The 19,096-nt window shown below is 48.3% G+C and overlaps 1 protein-coding gene across 1 annotated transcript in view; it reads left to right on the forward strand.

Annotated features, from left to right (window-relative positions):
- Positions 1 to 19,096, forward strand: part of PTK6 (protein tyrosine kinase 6) — a 62,491-nt gene that overhangs the window by 12,511 nt on the left and 30,884 nt on the right. The window contains exons 2-3 of the mRNA XM_063963137.1: positions 6,584 to 6,705; positions 8,915 to 9,078. Of these exons, the coding sequence (XP_063819207.1) occupies positions 6,584 to 6,705; positions 8,915 to 9,078 (286 nt within the window). The remainder of the gene's footprint in view (positions 1 to 6,583; positions 6,706 to 8,914; positions 9,079 to 19,096) is intronic.

The following is a 19,096-nucleotide window of genomic DNA, read 5'->3' on the forward strand; positions in this document are numbered from 1 at the left end:
CCCTTTTTACACAATGCGGCAGCCAGGACCCCTTTTTACACATTGCGGCAGCCAGTCCCCCTTTTTACACAATGCGGCAGCCAGGACCCCTTTTTACACAATGCGGCAGCCAGGACCCCTTTTTACACATTATGGCAGACGGTGTCCCCCTAAAAGAGAGAGAGAGAGAGACTTACCTGACAGGCTCCTCGTGCTGGAAGCTCCCTCGGTGCAGGCACTGGGCAGTGAGATGAGAAGGAAGAGGAGGGAGGGGGAGCAGGGAGCCGCAGCAGCGCTATTTGATTGGTAGTAAGCGCCGCTGCAGCATCCCCCTCTTCTTCTTTATTGGCTGCCCGGCGCTGCTGTGGATGCTGGGATGAAGGAACCGCATCCCAGCATTCATAGCGGCGCCGGGCAGCCAATACAGAAGGAGAGGGGGATGCTGCAGCGGCGCTTACTACCAATCAAATAGCGCTGCTGCGGCTCCCTGCTCCCCCTCCCTCCTCCTCCTTCTCTCCGCTGCTCGGCGCTTCTGTCTTCCCCTCAACAGCGCGGCGGCGGCGCACACAGCAGAGGCGGCATGTAATGAGTCAATTTGACTCATTACATGCCGCTGGCCGTTGCGCCCTCAGGGCAACTGCGCTGTGTGCCAAGCCCCCTTGGCACACACGTAGTTACGGCCCTGTAAAAAAGGGCAGACTAGATGGGCCAAGTGGTTCTTCTCCATATCTGATGCTTTCCCTCTAGTTCTGACATGGGGGGGCTGCAAACCTGTCATGTTTGCCAAGCTCCAGAATGGCTTTAGGCCACATTCTGCAGAAATAACAGTTAGAGGGTTCTCTGGAACCCTACCTGGTAATGGCTGCCACACATGCATGATCAGCATTTGCTAAATGGTCCTGACTCTTGTAGAAGTGAAATAATTGATTTGCTGCCATTTCACTTCTTACACAGGGACATGCTCCTTTCGGTGTACCTACCCTTGCGGGGGCGATTAATCATACATCTATAAGTATTATTGCTGTGAATAGCGGTGATACGAAATTCAAATTATCAGGTCTAAATCCCAATATGACAATGGGGGTCATTCCGAGTTGTTCGCTCGTTGCCGATTTTCGCAACGGAGCGATTAAGGCGAAAATGCGCATGCGCATGGTACGCAGTGCGCATGCGCTAAGTATTTTAGCACAAAACTTAGTAGATTTACTCACGTCTGAACGAAGAATTTCCATCGTTGAAGTGATCGTAGTGTTATTGACAGGAAGTGGGTGATTCTGAGCGGAAACTGACCGTTTTCTGGGAGTGTGCAGAAAAACGCAGGCGTGCCAGGATAAAACGCGGGAGTGTCTGGAGAAACAGGGGAGTAGCTGGCCGAACGCAGGGCGTGTTTGTGACGTCAAACCAGGAACGAAACGGGCTGAGCTGATCGCAGTGTAGGAGTAAGTCTCGAGCTACTCAGAAACTGCTAAGAATTTTCTAATCGCAATTCTGCTAACCTTTCGTTCGCAATTCTGCTAAGCTAAGATACACTTGCAGAGGGCGGCGGCCTAGCGTGTGCAATGCTGCTAAAATTTGCTAGCGAGCGAACAACTCGGAATGACCCCCAATAACCACTGCCTGACCACTGGACGGAGCCTCAGTAACATGAAGGAGGTGTGAAGCTGTCTGCATCCCCTTTGCTACAGTCTGGTCTTTCTGGCTAATGTTCTATTCTTGTACTGTATGCTTAACCTCTCAGATCACCCAGCATTTTTACTACCTGCAGCAATAAAGACTTCTTCAGCACAGACTGTGCATGATTGCACATTGCGCTGCATGGGGTGGATAGGCCACTACTGCTCATAGGATCCCGGTGGTCGGGATCCCGGCCTTGCAGGAAGGGTGTGGTCTAACAGAAGGACGTGGCCTCATGGTGCTGTGCTTCCCTTTCTTTATTGTGTTGTGGTCCCCATCAGTGGCTTAAGTTTGCCCCAGTTACCCGGAGGCAAGAAAAATATTGGTGCCCGCCCTATATATCATCCGTGAGCCAATAAGATGCCGTTTTGAGATCCGAGTAAAACCGAACCCGCTCATCTCTAATTCTAACTACAGTATATGAAGCTGCTCCAAAACCATTGCAACTAGGCAGATCTATGTAGGGGTCCAACCACACACTACATAGATCTGCTCAGTCACTTACAATGCTGATTATTTCTCTGACAATTAATTTGCAAGTGTCATATCCAGGATTAGAACCCACAACCTATTACACTGGAAGCATGCACCTTACTGATTGAGATATTTGCTCTTGCATAGGAAGTATGAGAATTCTAACTATATGAAGTTACTTGTAATCGTCAGAGAAATAACTTCATATAGTTAGAATTCTCATGTTTCCTTTATATGAGCAAATAGCTTCATCAGTAAGTTGTCTGCTTCCAGTGTATCTATAATAAAGAGGGTGTGATTTGTAAGGTGCAGTGACTAGTGGGGAAGTCGGCTACGGAAGAGATACCGGCTGCAGTCAATTAACTTAATTGATTAATGTCGCTGAACACATGGAACAGGAGGAGAGGTGCCCCCCTTCAAAACAGGAGCCCGGCGGCAGCTGACTCAGTTGCCTCCCAGAGTTCTGCCTCTGGTCCCCATCCCACACAGCCTCATTCCTAGGGATGGCTATCGACCATCAATAAAACCAAATCATCAATGGTTTTATGGCAAATGTTGAATACTGTTGATGTGAGAGAACCAGATGATTTCCCACCATCGAAGGCATAGAACCACCCAATAGTTGTTTGTTTTTTCTACAGAGTGTCAGGACATGGACCATAGCTTTGCCCCTGGCACTTGCAAAACCCTGCCCCAGGTTCTGATTCAGAGAAACAACAGGGATGACCATTGGCTGGTGAATCCATTGATGGTCATTCATAGCATAGTATACAACTATCGATGGACACCTGCCATATCACCATCAATAGTAAGAATCAATGCTAGGCAAAACAATGGCCATCCCTACTCATCCCCTTTATGTCTCTCCAACCCACACAAGTGTCTCTCCAGCCCCAGAATGTTGTTAAAATATTGCACACTAATATATATAACATCTCAAACACAATTAATTAATCCCAACAGACTCCGGCCCTAGCCTACATAAGCATCTCCCCAGCCACCGCACTCACCTTTCTGTCATCTGGCTGCCCACCTCTGCAGCTCCTCTGCTCTGCCTGTCTCAGCAGTACTGCGTGACATCATGACATCATACACGATGCACCACAATTTACAAAAGAAAACTTTACTGCTCTGGCCACCACCACAGCAATAAAGCTACAGCCCGAAATTTGTAAGTAGAATTTAGATGCCCAACCTGCCCAAATGCCGCTAGGCTTTTCAGATGTCCCTAGGCATTTACCTACATTGCCTATGCCTAAGGCTTTGTCTAGGTACTGGTGACATCACTGGCCTATGATGACCTCTGGGGTCTTTTCATGTAGTTGTGTGGTTAGTTTTCACTATATATCTCATCATTTAGATGTGATATATAGTGGTGTTAAATAGAATTTCAGGTACACATTCATTTCCACCGATGCAATGCGAAAATTAGGCCCTCTGCAAACCTGACTTCAGCTGCTGTCCTTGAGGATATTGCAGTGTTGGAATGCAGGTTCTGTGTGCGCATGCACCGGCTACACAGTAATACCCCTTTTACACCACCTGAAATACCACCACCACCTGAAACACCACCTGGAGCGCGCAAAATCCCGGGACTGCAGGTAGTGTAAAAGGGTCACCACGGGTCCACTTTTCCGGGAATCCAACCCGGCAAATACGCAGGGGGAAAGACCCGGGAGGGAAGCGGTGTAAATGGGTAAGCCGGGTCAGCCGACCCGGCACCCATTTACAGCATGACAAACCTCCCGTACGGAAGTGTCCGGCGGGCGGTCGGGAGGCTGGGGGTCTATGCAGACAGCGGCGCCGTGCTGGTTGCCATGCTGCGGCTGGAGACATGGCACATGTTGTCTATGCAGACAGCAGCGCCATGTCTGGTGCCTGGAAGCGCCGGAGGCTGGGGGCAGCACAGCAGCTTCCAGATTGCTGTGCTTGCCCCCGGCGAGACGCTCCGGAGTCCCGATCTGCAGTGTGGGCCGGCGCTTGGAGATGACATCATCTCTAAGCGCCGGCCCACAAGACACTGCACCCGGGTGCAGTGTAAACGGTGCCGATTCGGGAATATCCCGGATCGGCACTGCAGTGAAATGGGGGGAATCCCGGGTCTGACCCGGCTTGGAACCGTGTTCCAAATCCTGGGTCAGACCCGGGATTTTGGTGTAAAAGGGGTATAAATTCACTGATGGATCAGAGACATGGGGGAGCCAAGTGAGCCAGTGACAGCATGTAGGCAGCACAGCAAGTCCACCAGCAGGTGATGAGGGGTGAACCCAGCAGGGATGGGTAGAGGAGGGTGAAGACAGAGCGGCGATGAGAGCAGCGGGGAGTCACAAGCCTGAAGTGACCCAGCATATTCTGGATTACTTCATTAACATATATACTTTCCCAGAACCTCTCTCCCAGTGTAGCATCTTGGTCACACGGGGGTGCAGAGGAAGATTTTTTCTCTGCCACTCTCTTCATGGGCTCCTCTGATCAGCTGGTTACAGTTAAGGGGGTGGGGACACAGCAGCCTTTGCTGCTCTTCTGCCCTGGGCAGGCTCCTTATGCCATCCTAAAATGGCATAAAAAAAATTTTGAGACACAAAACGGAAATCTGTGCTTTCCATTCTTCTATGAATCACTACCGCATACTACTGTATGCGGAAGTTATCCTGACATGGATCTGGGGCACTGCTGGAGAGATCTGAGGTTTCTCCACAGTAAAACAAGTAGAAGAATAGCGACCGGGCGCACAGACAGATAGGCAGCAACCAACTGGTCAGAAAGGTATCCCCAATACCACAATGAATTAGATAAGCATATGAATTAGACCAGATGAAGTGCGCTAATCTTTTGACAGTAAGCAAGTAGTACATCCCTCAATATTCTTCTGTCGTAGGACTTTACATATGCTTCACAATGTTAAGATCCATATGTAAGAGGAAATACATTTTTCCAAAGATAGTGTAATACAATAAAAAAAAATTGAATACATCATAGTAGAATAAAAGTAACCAATACAATCATTAGATGAATAAATCTCAATGAAATATTCAATGGTAAAGGTGGAGGCGTAGGCCTTAAATATAGCCAATGTAATCTTTAGAGAAATGGAATCTCAATACGGAATAGTAAGGGTGGAGGTTTACCAGATTTTCATGAGGTAAGGGCCTTCAGGATGTAAAAATGATGAGTAACCAGCTCCGACACCTGTCTACACGGTCCAAACACTCCGTCCGTCTGCTCAGCCTTAGACCAAAAGATAGCACTCATGTCATACAACTTATATCACCAACGTATAAAAGAACTAAGTGAAGGAATTGTGCTATAATGTTAATAATAGTTTAAAGCTAATAAACGCCGGACCGGAAGTACGGAGGACATCACTTCCGGCGGGCCGAATTTTATGAAGTTAATATACTACGTTTTAGGTTTATTACCATATTTTGACCCTATGAATGGATTTATATTGTTTGTATCTATCATGTTTTGATCATGCTTTTTAATTCTGTGTGAAATTGAAATTGGTATTATGTTGTGACCCCGTGACCTGGATGCATTTTTAAGTTAGAGTATAAATGGCACATCAGGGCCCAGTCCTGTCATACTGCCTTGAGGAAGGGAGAGGTCCCGAAACGCGTTAGAATTGTATGACAGGAGTGTTATCTTTTGGTGGAAGGCTGACCAGACGAACGGAGTGTTTGGACCGTGGAGACAGGTTCTGGAGCCGGTTACTCCTCATTTTTATATCCTGAAGGCCCTTACCTCATGAAAATCTAGTAAACCTCCACCTTTACTATTCCATATTGAGATTCCATTTCTCTAAAGATTACATTGGCTATATTTAAGGCCTATGCCTTATCAGAATCTGGTAAACCTCCACCTTTACCATTGAATATTTCATTGAGATTTATTCCGCTAATGATCGTATTGGTTACTTTTATTCTACTATAATGTATTCAATTTTTTTTTAACGTATTACACTATCTTTTCCCTTACATATGGATCTTAACATTGTGAAGCATATGTAAAGTCCTGCGACAGAAGAATATTGAGGGAAGTACTACTTGCTTACTGTCAAAAGATTAGCGCACTTCATCTTCTCCACAGTAACACCTTCTCTGAATGAATGGAAGGAAGCAATGAAAAACCCTGTTTTCAGTGATAAAGGAATTTTCACTGCTACATGAAGATACCCCTTTGTCTCCAATGGCAAAGTGATACTACTAGTTCTAACTAAGCTAAAAATTACTGCATCCAATGTAAGGAGAATAGTCACAGTTCAACTGTAAACTGAACAGATCATTAAATTAGCTGTTGTACGTCAAAAAAGCCACAGTGCAGCAGTAAGCAACTTCCAGCTGTTATGTATAGCACTTCTGTACTGCACCATCAGATGCAATAAATATGTATCTTACATTGTCTGTGAGGCTGCAGGCTCTTCATGCACTCTACCTATACCTGTCTGTCTCTGCAGATGGTTTTTTGGAGACTTGTCCCGGACAGAGGCTGTGAATCTGCTGATGAAAGCGAGGAATGGGACTGGCTCCTTCCTGGTTCGTGTCAGTGAAAAGCAAGACTTTGTGTTTGCACTCTCAGGTAGCCCTGATGTGGGGATGGCAACACTTTCACCTCTACATAAATGTTATTTATGTGCTTGAAAATGGGAATAAATTAGACCTGGTAAAATAATGTAACCTTGTTTCATTAGCATGTCATACCACACACGTGTTGCAGAAATAGTCCCCTACACACAGTTCTTCCGCAATACCATTGGCACTATATGCAAATGAGACAGGAGAAGCAGAGTCAGCAATTTAGAGAATAATATAGATGGCTCCTTTCACTGTAAATTTTGGAATGTAAAGTTAATGGGGAGCTCATATCATATAAATGTGAAGGTAATGGGGAGCTCATATCATACTGTGCATTACAATTAACAAGCGTCCTAAGAATTCTCTTTATAAGTTACAACAAACCACTTATCTAGGGGGAGTGAACCTTCCTTCTATAAGGGGTTATTCCCTTGCGGCCACTTACCACTTCACCATGGATTGGATTGGTGAGGCAATAATTACACCACTTTCTCTATAGAACAGGCCTTCAGCCCTAACATACACTTGGCCACATTGCTTCATACCCATCCACCTCCCTCCCACAGGAGATTAGAGATAATATAGTCCTGGCCTCCATGCTCAGTGCTTGGAAAACAGATCCGCCCACCTATGAAAATATTCCCCTACTCCTTTCTTTTCCTCCTGTTGGTGGGCAATCCTGTTTTTGCAAGAGGCCTGTCATCGCACTAGGGGGGTAATTCAGACCTGTTCACTAGGCTGCGTTTTCTCACAGCCTACGATCAGGTCCGAACTGAGCATGCGTATGCCCCGCAATGTGAAGGTGCATCGGACAACTGCACCGGGCATCGGTGCATAGCGTCGGGATGGTGCGAAAAAAGCGATCGCACGGGCTATCGCAAGGAGATTGGCAGGTAGAGGGTGTTTGTGGGTGGCAACTGACCATTTTCTGGGAGTGTCTGTAAAAACACAGGCGTGTCCATGCGTTTGCAGGGCGGGTGTCTGACGTCAGTTCCGGTCCCGGACAGGCTGAAGTGATCGCAGAGGCTGAATAAGTCCTGGGCTGCGCAGAGACTGCACAAAATCTGTTTGTGCAGCTCTGCTACACATGCGTTCGCACACTTGCATAGCACAAATACACTCTCCCTGTAGGCGGCAACTATATGATCGCAGGACAGCAAAAATCGCTGCCAATCGATCAGGTCTGAATTACGCCCTATATCAAAAACTGGTTTCTCCAAGGGCTGACGTAGCTGTATCAATTTGGGGACATCAAAACTTTGCAACCTCTCACATTGAGAAGGGATTATCAGGGGGCTTTATACAAAGACATACCTCCCAACTGTCCCGATTTCAGCGATTCAGTCCCACTATTTGGACAATGTCCAGCTGTCCCACCGGTGGGCCACAGTGTCCCGAAGGTGGGGAGTGGGGGTGCAGTTGGTGGATTCTTTGATCATCCGCTCAGGGCCGGTTCTGGGTCTCTGTGCGCCCCGGGTGGCAATAGGGGGCGTGGCTTCATTCAGGGGGCGTGGTCATTTATGCCCCCTGTACAGACTGAAATGATGTGCGGTGCGCGATGACGTCATCGCGCACAGCAAAGGTCCTCTCCACGAAGGGAAACTAGACGCGTAGCGTCTAGTTCCCTTCGTGGAGAGGACCTTTGCTGTGCGGTGCGCGATGACGTCATCGCGCACCGCACAGTAAAGGACCTCTCCACGAAGGGAAACTAGACGCGTACGGGCTGTGCGCAAATCTTTGCTCTGAAAAGTTGGAAAGTATGCATGTGGAAATAATTAGAAAATCTTCCAAATCAGAAAATACATGCAAACAACGCTGCACACAACATGCAACATGGTGTCTCAGTGCCCATGCTTCCATCATTCACCAATGTAGCAACACTACACCAGAGTTTTCAAGCACTATAAAAGGAGCACAAATATGAAGCCCTTCAACAAGAAACGTGTACATTAGGGGCTAGAAGGAGACAGACTGTGGCTGCCATTCACAAACCAACTGGTCTCTAAGAAATAATACAATGAGACCTCTGTGAAAGAATACTAAATGACAGATACAGATCTGTGTGTCAAATTATTCTGCTTTCTCTATTTTTTTTTAAACAAAATATGTGCAGATTACATAATGCAATAAATGATGGATAAATATGATGCTTGCTGGTTGTGATTTGTCCTGCGATTTATATTTAACACATTTTTTGCATCTTTATGTCTCAGTGCGAATGCAGGACACTGTAAAACACTTCAAGATCCTTCGGAACAGCCAGGGAGAATATCACTTGAATAACACTAACAACTTTCCAGATATGACTAAGCTCATTGATTTCTACCACTTGAAAACAGTAGCAAAGGGTCTGACCCTCACCACTCCTTGTATGAAGGTGAGAAAACATTTAGTGGCACCTAATTATACCTGGGATGTAAATTCTGTTGGCTGTGTGCAGGGCCGTTTCTAGCCAAGTTGGCTCCCAGTGCGAGATTAAAAATGCGCCCCCCCCATTCACATAAGAAAAAATGTGCCCCCCCCCCATAGATATAAAGAGGAAAAGTATGGGCAAGGGGGTGCGACCTCGTCAAAATGGGCGTGGCTTTGTTAAGATGGGCGTGGTCTCATCTGATCTCATCATCACGGCCACCACAGGATAAAAAAAAAAAAAGTCCTCATTTTACACATTACAGCAGGCAAGTGTCCCCATTTACACAGCACGGTAGGCAAGTGTCCCCATTTTACACATTGTGGCAGGCACGTGCCCCCATTTTACACATTGCAGCAGGAAAGTGTCCCCATTTTACACACTGCGGCAGGCACGTGCCCCCATTTTACACAGTACAACAGGCAAGTGTCCCCATTTTACACATTGCGGCAGGCACATGCCCCCATTTTACACAGCATGGCAGGCAAGTGACCCCATTTTACACATTGCGGCAGGCACGTGCCCCCATTTTACACATTCCGGCAGGCAAGTGTCCCCACTTTACACATTACAGCAGGCAAGTGTCCCCATTTTACACATTATGGCAGGCAAGTGTCCCCATTTTACACATTGCGGCAGGCACATGCCCCCATTTTACATAGTACAACAGGCAAGTGTCCCCATTTTACACATTCCGGCAGACAGGTGTCCCCATTTTACACATTCCGGCAGGCAAGTGTCCCCATTTTACACATTCCGGCAGACAAGAGTCCCCATTTTACATATTACAGCAGGCAAGTGTCCCCATTTTACACATTCCGGCAGACAAGTGTCCCCACTTTACACATTCCGGCAGACAGGTGTCCCCATTTTACACAGTACGGCAGGTGGTGGTGGGGGGGAGGGAGAGAGGGAGAGGGGCTGACTTACATTTGAAGCGGTTCTTCCCGCTCTTCAGCCGCCTCTCCCTCGTCTGCGCAGTGCTGGCTGGCTTGGCTTCCCCTTCTCCCTCCTCCCGAGTGCCCAGCTCGGGGGGTGGGGTTTCGCAGAATGATGCGATTGCGTCGTGACATCACAACGCAAACGCGTCATTCTGTGAAACCCCGCCCCCCGAGCTGGGCACTCGGGAGAAGAGGGGAGGGGAGTTTGAAAGTGCTCAGGCAGTGCCGCGGCGGGCGCCCCGTGCGGTTGCACGGCTCGCCCGCCGCAAGAAACGGCACTGGCTGTGTGGTTGTATTTATTGGGTGGACCTCACCAAAATCAGGTACTGTCAGAGGTGTAGCTAGGTGCCATGGTGCCCCGAGCCAGGGCATGTTTTGGTGCCCCGAGCAAGGGCATGTTTTGGTGCCCCCTCCCCTATACTGAATACTGAATTGGGGGCCTAGCCAACATGTGGTGGCATGTTACATTTGAAAAGAAACAATATTTAAAAATCCTAAATTGGTGACGGGTGGTTGTAGACCTTGTGGAGCTCATGGCAATCTGATAATCTCCCAATGCCTCAATTAAAATAATGCCCCAAATGTGACCCCCCCCCCCCCCCCCACAGACCCAAACCCCCCCTCTAAACTCTCAATGAAAATACTGCATCAAACTTGCCCCCCCTAAACACACACACACACACACACACACACACACACACACACACACACACACACACTATTTCATAGTCCCCAATGCCTTAACCCTAGGACTGATATCCCAGACCTGATAATCCCACTATGCTTCAATGAAAATAATGTCCCAGAATTTCCTGAGAGCCAGAGAGAGATGCTGCAGCAGCCTGAGGGGCAGAGAGAGGTGCTGCAGCAGCCTGAGGGGCAGAGAGTGGTGCTGCAGCAGCCTGAGGGGCAGAGAGAGGTGCTGCAACATCAGTGTAGAGAGAAGTGCTGCAGCAGCCGGGGCAGAGTGATGCCACAGCAACCTGGGCAGGACAGAAGTAATGCACAAAATGGCAAGCTGCTCAATCAGATTGTGATGTCACTCAGGTGCTAAAAGGGAGGGGTAATTCTGTGTAAGAAAAAACTATTTGTGTTCCCTAATGCACACTGAGTGAGAAATAATAAGAATTTACTTACCGATAATTCTATTTCTCGTAGTCCGTAGTGGATGCTGGGGACTCCGTCAGGACCATGGGGAATAGCGGCTCCGCAGGAGACAGGGCACAAAAATAAAGCTTTAGGATTAGGTGGTGTGTACTGGCTCCTCCCCCCATGACCCTCCTCCAAGCCTCAGTTAGGATACTGTGCCCGGACGAGCGTACACAATAAGGAAGGATATTGAATCCCGGGTAAGACTCATACCAGCCACACCAATCACACCGTATAACTTGTGATCTGAACCCAGTTAACAGTATGACAAACGTAGGAGCCTCTGAACAGACGGCTCACAACAATAACAACCCGAATTTGTTTGTAACAATAACTATGTACAAGTATTGCAGACAATCCGCACTTGGGATGGGCGCCCAGCATCCACTACGGACTACGAGAAATAGAATTATCGGTAAGTAAATTCTTATTTTCTCTAACGTCCTAAGTGGATGCTGGGGACTCCGTCAGGACCATGGAGATTATACCAAAGCTCCCAAACGGGCGGGAGAGTGCGGATGACTCTGCAGCACCGAATGAGAGAACTCAAGGTCCTCCTCAGCCAGGGTATCAAATTTGTAGAATTTTGCAAACGTGTTTGCCCCTGACCAAGTAGCAGCTCGGCAGAGTTGTAAAGCCGAGACCCCCCGGGCAGCCGCCCAGGATGAGCCCACTTTCCTTGTGGAATGGGCCTTGACAGATTTAGGTTGTGGCAAGCCTGCCACAGAATGTGCAAGTTGAATTGTGCTACAAATCCAACGAGCAATCGTCTGCTTAGAAGCAGGAGCACCCATCTTGTTGGGTGCATACAATATAAACAGTGAGTCAGACTTTCTGACTCCCGCCGTTCTTGAAATATATATTTTCAATGCCCTGACCACGTCCAACAACTTGGAATCCTCCAAATCGTTAGTAGCCGCAGGCACCACAATAGGCTGGTTCAGGTGAAACGCTGACACCACCTTAGGCAGAAAATGAGGACGCGTCCGCAGTTCTGCCCTGTCCGTATGGAAAATCAGATATGGGCTCTTATATGATAAAGCCGCCAATTCTGATACTCTCCTGGCTGAAGCCAGGGCCAGTAGCATGGTTACTTTCCATGTAAGATACTTCAACTCCACCGATTTGAGCGGCTCAAACCAATGGGATTTGAGAAAATCCAAGACTACATTAAGATCCCACGGTGCCACTGGGGGCACAACCGGGGGCTGTATATGTAGTACTCCTTTTACAAAAGTCTGGACTTCAGGAACTGAAGCCAATTCTTTCTGGAAGAAAATCGACAGGGCCGAAATTTGAACCTTAATGGACCCCAATTTGAGGCCCATAGACAATCCTGTTTGCAGGAAATGTAGGAATCGACCCAGTTGAAATTCCTCCGTGGGGGCCTTCCTGGCCTCACACCACGCAACATATTTCCTCCAAATGCGGTGATAATGTTGTGCAGTCACCTCCTTCCTGGCTTTTACCAGTGTAGGAATGACCTCTTCCGGAATGCCTTTTTCCCTTAGAATTCGGCGTTCAACCGCCATGCCGTCAAACGCAGCCGCGGTAAGTCTTGGAATAGACACGGTCCCTGCTGAAGCAGGTCCCGTCTTAGAGGTAGAGGCCACGGATCCTCCGTGAGCATCTCTTGAAGTTCCGGGTACCAAGTTCTTCTTGGCCAATCCGGAGCCACTAGTATCGTTCTTACTCCCTTTTGCCGTATAATTCTCAGTAATTTTGGTATGAGAGGCAGAGGAGGGAAAACATACACTGACTGGAACACCCACGGTGTTACCAGAGCGTCCACAGCTATTGCCTGAGGGTCTCTTGACCTGGCGCAATACCTGTCCAGTTTTTTGTTGAGGCGGGACGCCATCATATCCACCATTGGTTTTTCCCAACGGTTCACAATCATGTGGAAGACTTCTGGATGAAGTCCCCACTCTCCCGGGTGTAGATCGTGTCTGCTGAGGAAGTCTGCTTCCCAGTTGTCCACTCCCGGAATGAATACTGCTGACAGTGCTATCACATGATCTTCCGCCCAGCGAAGAATCCTTGCAGCTTCTGCCATTGCTGTCCTGCTTCTTGTGCCGCCCTGTCTGTTTACGTGGGCGACTGCCGTGATGTTGTCCGACTGGATCAACACCGGCTGACCCTGAAGCAGGGGTTTTGCCAGACTTAGAGCATTGTAAATCGCTCTTAGCTCCAGTATATTTATGTGAAGAGACATCTCCAGGCTTGACCATACTCCCTGGAAGTTTCTTCCCTGTGTGACCGCTCCCCAGCCTCTCAGACTGGCATCCGTGGTCACCAGGACCCAGTCCTGTATGCCCAATCTGCGGCCCTCTAACAGATGAGCACTCTGCAACCACCACAGAAGAGACACCCTTGTCCGTGGCGATAAGGTTATCCGCTGATGCATCTGCAGATGTGATCCGGACCATTTGTCCAGCAGATCCCACTGAAAAGTTCGTGCGTGGAATCTGCCGAATGGAATCGCTTCGTAAGAAGCCACCATCTTTCCCAGGACTCTTGTGCATTGATGCACAGACACTTTCCCTGGTTTTAGGAGGTTCCTGACAAGTTCGGATAACTCCCTGGCTTTCTCCTCCGGAAGAAACACCTTTTTCTGAACCGTGTCCAGAATCATTCCCAGGAACAGCAGACGTGTCGTCGGGGTCAACTGAGATTTTGGAAAATTCAGAATCCACCCGTGTTGTTGCAGCACTAGTCGGGTTAGTGCTACTCCGTCCTCCAGCTGTTCTCTGGACCTTGCCCTTATCAGGAGATCGTCCAAGTAAGGGATAATTAATACGCCTCTTCTTCGCAGAAGAATCATCATTTCGGCCATTACCTTGGTAAAGACCCGAGGTGCCGTGGACAATCCAAACGGCAGCGTCTGAAACTGATAATGACAGTTTTGCACCACGAACCTGAGGTACCCTTGATGTGAAGGGCAAATTGGGACATGCAGGTAAGCATCCTTTATGTCCAGGGACACCATAAAGTCCCCTTCTTCCAGATTCGCTATCACTGCTCTGAGTGACTCCATCTTGAACTTGAATTTTTGTATGTACAGGTTCAAAGATTTCAGATTTAGAATAGGTCTTACCGAGCCGTCCGGCTTCGGTACCACAAATAGCGTGGAGTAATACCCCTTTCCCTGTTGTAGGAGGGGTACCTTGACTATCACCTGCTGAGAAAACAGCTTGTGAATGGCTTCCAATACCGTCGCCCTGTCTGAGGGAGACGTTGGCAAAGCAGACTTTAGGAACCTGCTAGGGGGAGACTTCTCGAATTCCAACCTGTAACCCTGAGATACTACCTGCAGGATCCAGGGGTCCACCTGTGAGCAAGCCCACTGTGCGCTGAAATTCTTGAGTCGACCCCCCACCGCTCCTGAGTCCGCTTGTAAGGCCCCAGCGTCATGCTGAGGGCTTTGCAGAACCCTGAGAGGGCTTCTGTTCCTGGGCAGGGGCTGCTTGCTGCCCTCTCTTACCCCTTCCTCTGCCCCGAGGCAGATATGACTGTCCTTTTGTCCGCTTGTTCTTATAGGACCGAAAGGACTGCGGCTGAAAAGACGGTGTCTTTTTCTGTTGGGAGGGGGTCTGAGGTAAAAAGGTGGATTTTCCGGCAGTTGCCGTGGCCACCAGATCCGATAGACCGACGCCAAATAATTCCTCCCCTTTATACGGCAATACTTCCATATGTCGTTTGGAATCCGCATCACCTGACCACTGTTGCGTCCATAAACTCCTTCTGGCAGATATGGACATCGCATTTACTCTCGATGCCAGAGTGCAAATATCTCTCTGAGCATCTCGCATATAAAGGAAAGCATCCTTTAATTGCTCTATAGTCAATAAAATACTGTCCCTATCCAGGGTATCAATATTTTCAGTCAGGGAATCCAACCAGACGACCCCAGCACTGCACATCCAGGCTGAGGCGATGGCTGGTCGCAGTATAACACCAGTATGTGTGTATATACTTTTTAGGGTAGTTTCCAGTCTCCTATCAGCTGGATCCCTGAGGGCGGCCGTATCAGGAGACGGTAACGCCACTTGTTTTGATAAGCGTGTGAGCGCCTTATCCACCCTAGGGGGTGTTTCCCAGCGCGCCCTAACCTCTAGCGGGAAAGGGTATAATGCTAATAACTTTTTTGAAATTAGCACTTTTCTATCTGGGTTAACCCACGCTTCATCACATACATCATTTAATTCCTCTGATTCAGGAAAAACTACAGGTAGTTTTTTTACCCCCCACATAATACCCCTTTTTGTGGTACTTGCAGTATCAGAGATATGCAAAGCCTCCTTCATTGCCGTGATCATATAACGTGTGGCCCTACTTGAAAATACGTTTGTTTCATCACCGTCGACACTAGATTCAGTGTCTGTGTCTGGGTCTGTGTCGACCGACTGAGGTAAAGGGCGCTTTACAGCCCCTGACGGTGTCTGAGACGCCTGGGCAGGTACTAACTGGTTTGCCGGCCGTCTCATGTCGTCAACTGATTTTTGTAATGTGCTGACATTATCACGTAATTCCATAAACAAAGCCATCCATTCCGGTGTCGACTCCCTGGGGGGTGACATCACCATTATCGGCAATTGCTCTGCCTCCACACCAACATCGTCCTCATACATGTCGACACACACGTACCGACACACAGCAGACACACAGGGAATGCTCTTATCGAAGACAGGACCCCACTAGCCCTTTGGGGAGACAGAGGGAGAGTTTGCCAGCACACACCCAAGCGCTATAATATATATGGGAACAACCTTATATAAGTGTTGTTCCTTATAGCAGCTTAAATATATCAAAATATCGCCAAAAAATGCCCCCCCTCTCTGTTTTACCCTGTTTCTGTAGTGCAGTGCAGGGGAGAGTCCTGGGAGCCTTCCTCACAGCGGAGCTGAGCAGGAAAATGGCGCTGTGTGCTGAGGAGAATAAGCCCCGCCCCCTATTTCGGCGGGCTTTTCTCCCGGAGTTTTAGATATCTGGCATGGGTTAAATACATACATATAGCCTCAATGGCTATATGTGATGTATTCTTTTGCCATAAAGGTATTAAATATTGCTGCCCAGGGCGCCCCCAGCAGCGCCCAGCACCCTCCGTGACCGCTTGGTGTGAAGTGTGTGACAACAATGGCGCACAGCTGCAGTGCTGTGCGCTACCTTCATGAAGACTGAAGAGCCTTCTGCCGCCTGTTTCCGGACCTTCAATCTTCAGCATCTGTAAGGGGGGTCGGCGGCGCGGCTCCGGGACGAACCCCAGGGTGAGACCTGTGTTCCGACTCCCTCTGGAGCTAATGGTGTCCAGTAGCCTAAGAATCCAATCCATCCTGCACGCAAGTGAGTTGAAATTCTCTCCCCTAAGTCCCTCGATGCAGTGAGCCTGTTGCCAGCAGGACTCACTGAAAATAAAAAACCTAAAAACTTTTTCTAAGCAGCTCTTTAGGAGAGCCACCTAGATTGCACCCTGCTCGGACGGGCACAAAAACCTAACTGAGGCTTGGAGGAGGGTCATGGGGGGAGGAGCCAGTACACACCACCTAATCCTAAAGCTTTATTTTTGTGCCCTGTCTCCTGCGGAGCCGCTATTCCCCATGGTCCTGACGGAGTCCCCAGCATCCACATAGGACGTTAGAGAAAGTAGTATTATTTCTCACTCAGTGTGCATTAGGGAACACAAATTGTTTTTTCTTATACAGGACAGAAGTAACCCTGCTGCACAGCTACAAGCAGACAGTGAGACATATATAGAGGGCGGGCAGAGCTCCGGCATGTGTCAGCTGTCAGTGTCTCCTGCTGTCGCCTCTGGCCTGCCCTCTTCCCTACCTAGTATCTGAGTCAGTGTGCGCCCCCTGCTTCTCCTGTTCTGTGGCTGCCAGTAGAGTGGCCCGCGGGAAGGGTGTGGGGGTGGGCGGCAGCATGCCCTCTAACTTTTATGGCGCCCGGAGCTCGCGCTTTACTGGTGCCACCCTCGCTACACCCCTGGGTACTGTGTTTGGTTAATTTGATATTTCAAAATGATCTAGTGGCTGATTGATCAGATCAGTGTACACTACAAGAAGATTACGACCCAGTACTAAAATTATAGGCCCTCATTCCGAGTTGATCGGTCGCAAGGCGAATTTAGCAGAGTTACACACGCTAAGCCGCCGCCTACTGGGAGTGAATCTTAGCTTCTTAAAATTGCGACCGATGTATTCGCAATATTGCGATTACTAACTACTTAGCAGTTTCAGAGTAGCTCCAGACTTACTCTGCCTGTGCGATCATTTCAGTGCTTGTCGTTCCTGGTTGACGTCACAAACACACCCAGCGTTCGCCCAGGCACTCCCACCGTTTCCCCGGCCACTCCTGCGTTTTTTCCGGAAACGGTAGCGTTTTCAGCCACACGCCCCTGAAACGCCGTGTTTCCGCCCAGTAACACCCATTTCCTGTCAATCACATTACGATCGCCGGAGCGAAGAAAAAGCCGTGAGTAAAAATACTTTCATCATAGTAAAGTTACTTGGCGCAGTCGCAGTGCGAACATTGCGCATGCGTACTAAGCGGATTTTCACTGCGATGCGATGAAAAATACCGAGCGAACAACTCGGAATGAGGGCCATAGTGTAATACCCTTCTTCACACTGCTAGCAGAACTACAGGTTTCCAGTATTCGAGATACACCCTATTGGTGTGATATTCAGCTCCACCCCCAGCACCTGATCAGCGATCAGTGGGGGTAAATCAGAGTTGATTGCAGCAGCAAGTTTGTTAGCAGTTGGGCAAAACCATGTGCACTGCAGGTTTGGCAGATATAACATGTGCAGAGAGAGTTAGATTTGGGTGGGTTATATTGTTTCTATGCAGGGTAAATACTGGCTGCTTTATTTTTAGACTGCAATTTAGATTTCAGTTTGAACAAATGTAACTCTCCTGCACATGTTATATCTGCTCCCCGTCAGAGCTGGATTAAGGCTTCGGGGGGCCCGGGGTACTTAAGACAGTGGGACCCTAAAATCTCAAATTAAAATCATAACGTCTTTAATTACTGCAAAGAAAATTACAATTGGGTGGTAAATTTGAAGTATGAGCCGAAATTCACATTATAGCACACTGTATGAGCTGAAATTCACATTATAGCACACTGAATGAGCCGAAATTCACATTATAGCACACTGAATGAGCCGAAATTCACATTATAGCACACTGCATGAGCCAAAATTGGGTCTGGGACTCAGGGTCGACAACAAAAAGGTCGACACACCTTATGTCGACGCCAATTGGTCAACACACCTTAGGTCGACATGGACAAAAGGTCGACAGGAACAAGGTCGACATGAGTTTTTTATGTTTTTTTGGTGTCGTTTTCTTCGTAGAGTGACCGGGATCCCAAATTAGTGCACCGCGTCCCCTCTGTCGTGGGCATGGTGCCTTCGCTCCGCTACCGCTTCGCTCGGCACAGATTACCGTTCCAATCGTAGTCCACATGGATCGTTAAGTATGAAAAGGTTCCAAAAAAGAAAAAAATTGTGAAAAACTCACGTCGACCTTGTTCCTGTCGACCTTTTGTCCATGTCGACCTTTTGTCCACGTCGACCTAAGGTGTGTCGACCAATTGGCATCGACCTAAGGTGTGTCGACCTTTTTGTTGTCGACCTGGAGTCCGGATACCGCCAAAATTCACATTACAGCACACAGTATGAGCCAAAATTCACATTATAGCACACGGTATGAGCCAAAATTCACATTACAGCACACAGTATGAGCCGGAATTCACATTATAGCACACGGTATGAGCCGAAATTTACATTATAGCACACAGTATGAGCCGAAATTCACATTATAGCACACTGTATGAGCCGAAATTCACATTATAGCACACTGAATGAGCCGAAATTCACATTATGCCA

This window comes from Pseudophryne corroboree, chromosome 3 (genome assembly GCF_028390025.1).
Source record: "Pseudophryne corroboree isolate aPseCor3 chromosome 3, aPseCor3.hap2, whole genome shotgun sequence".
NCBI lineage: Eukaryota > Metazoa > Chordata > Amphibia > Anura > Myobatrachidae > Pseudophryne > Pseudophryne corroboree.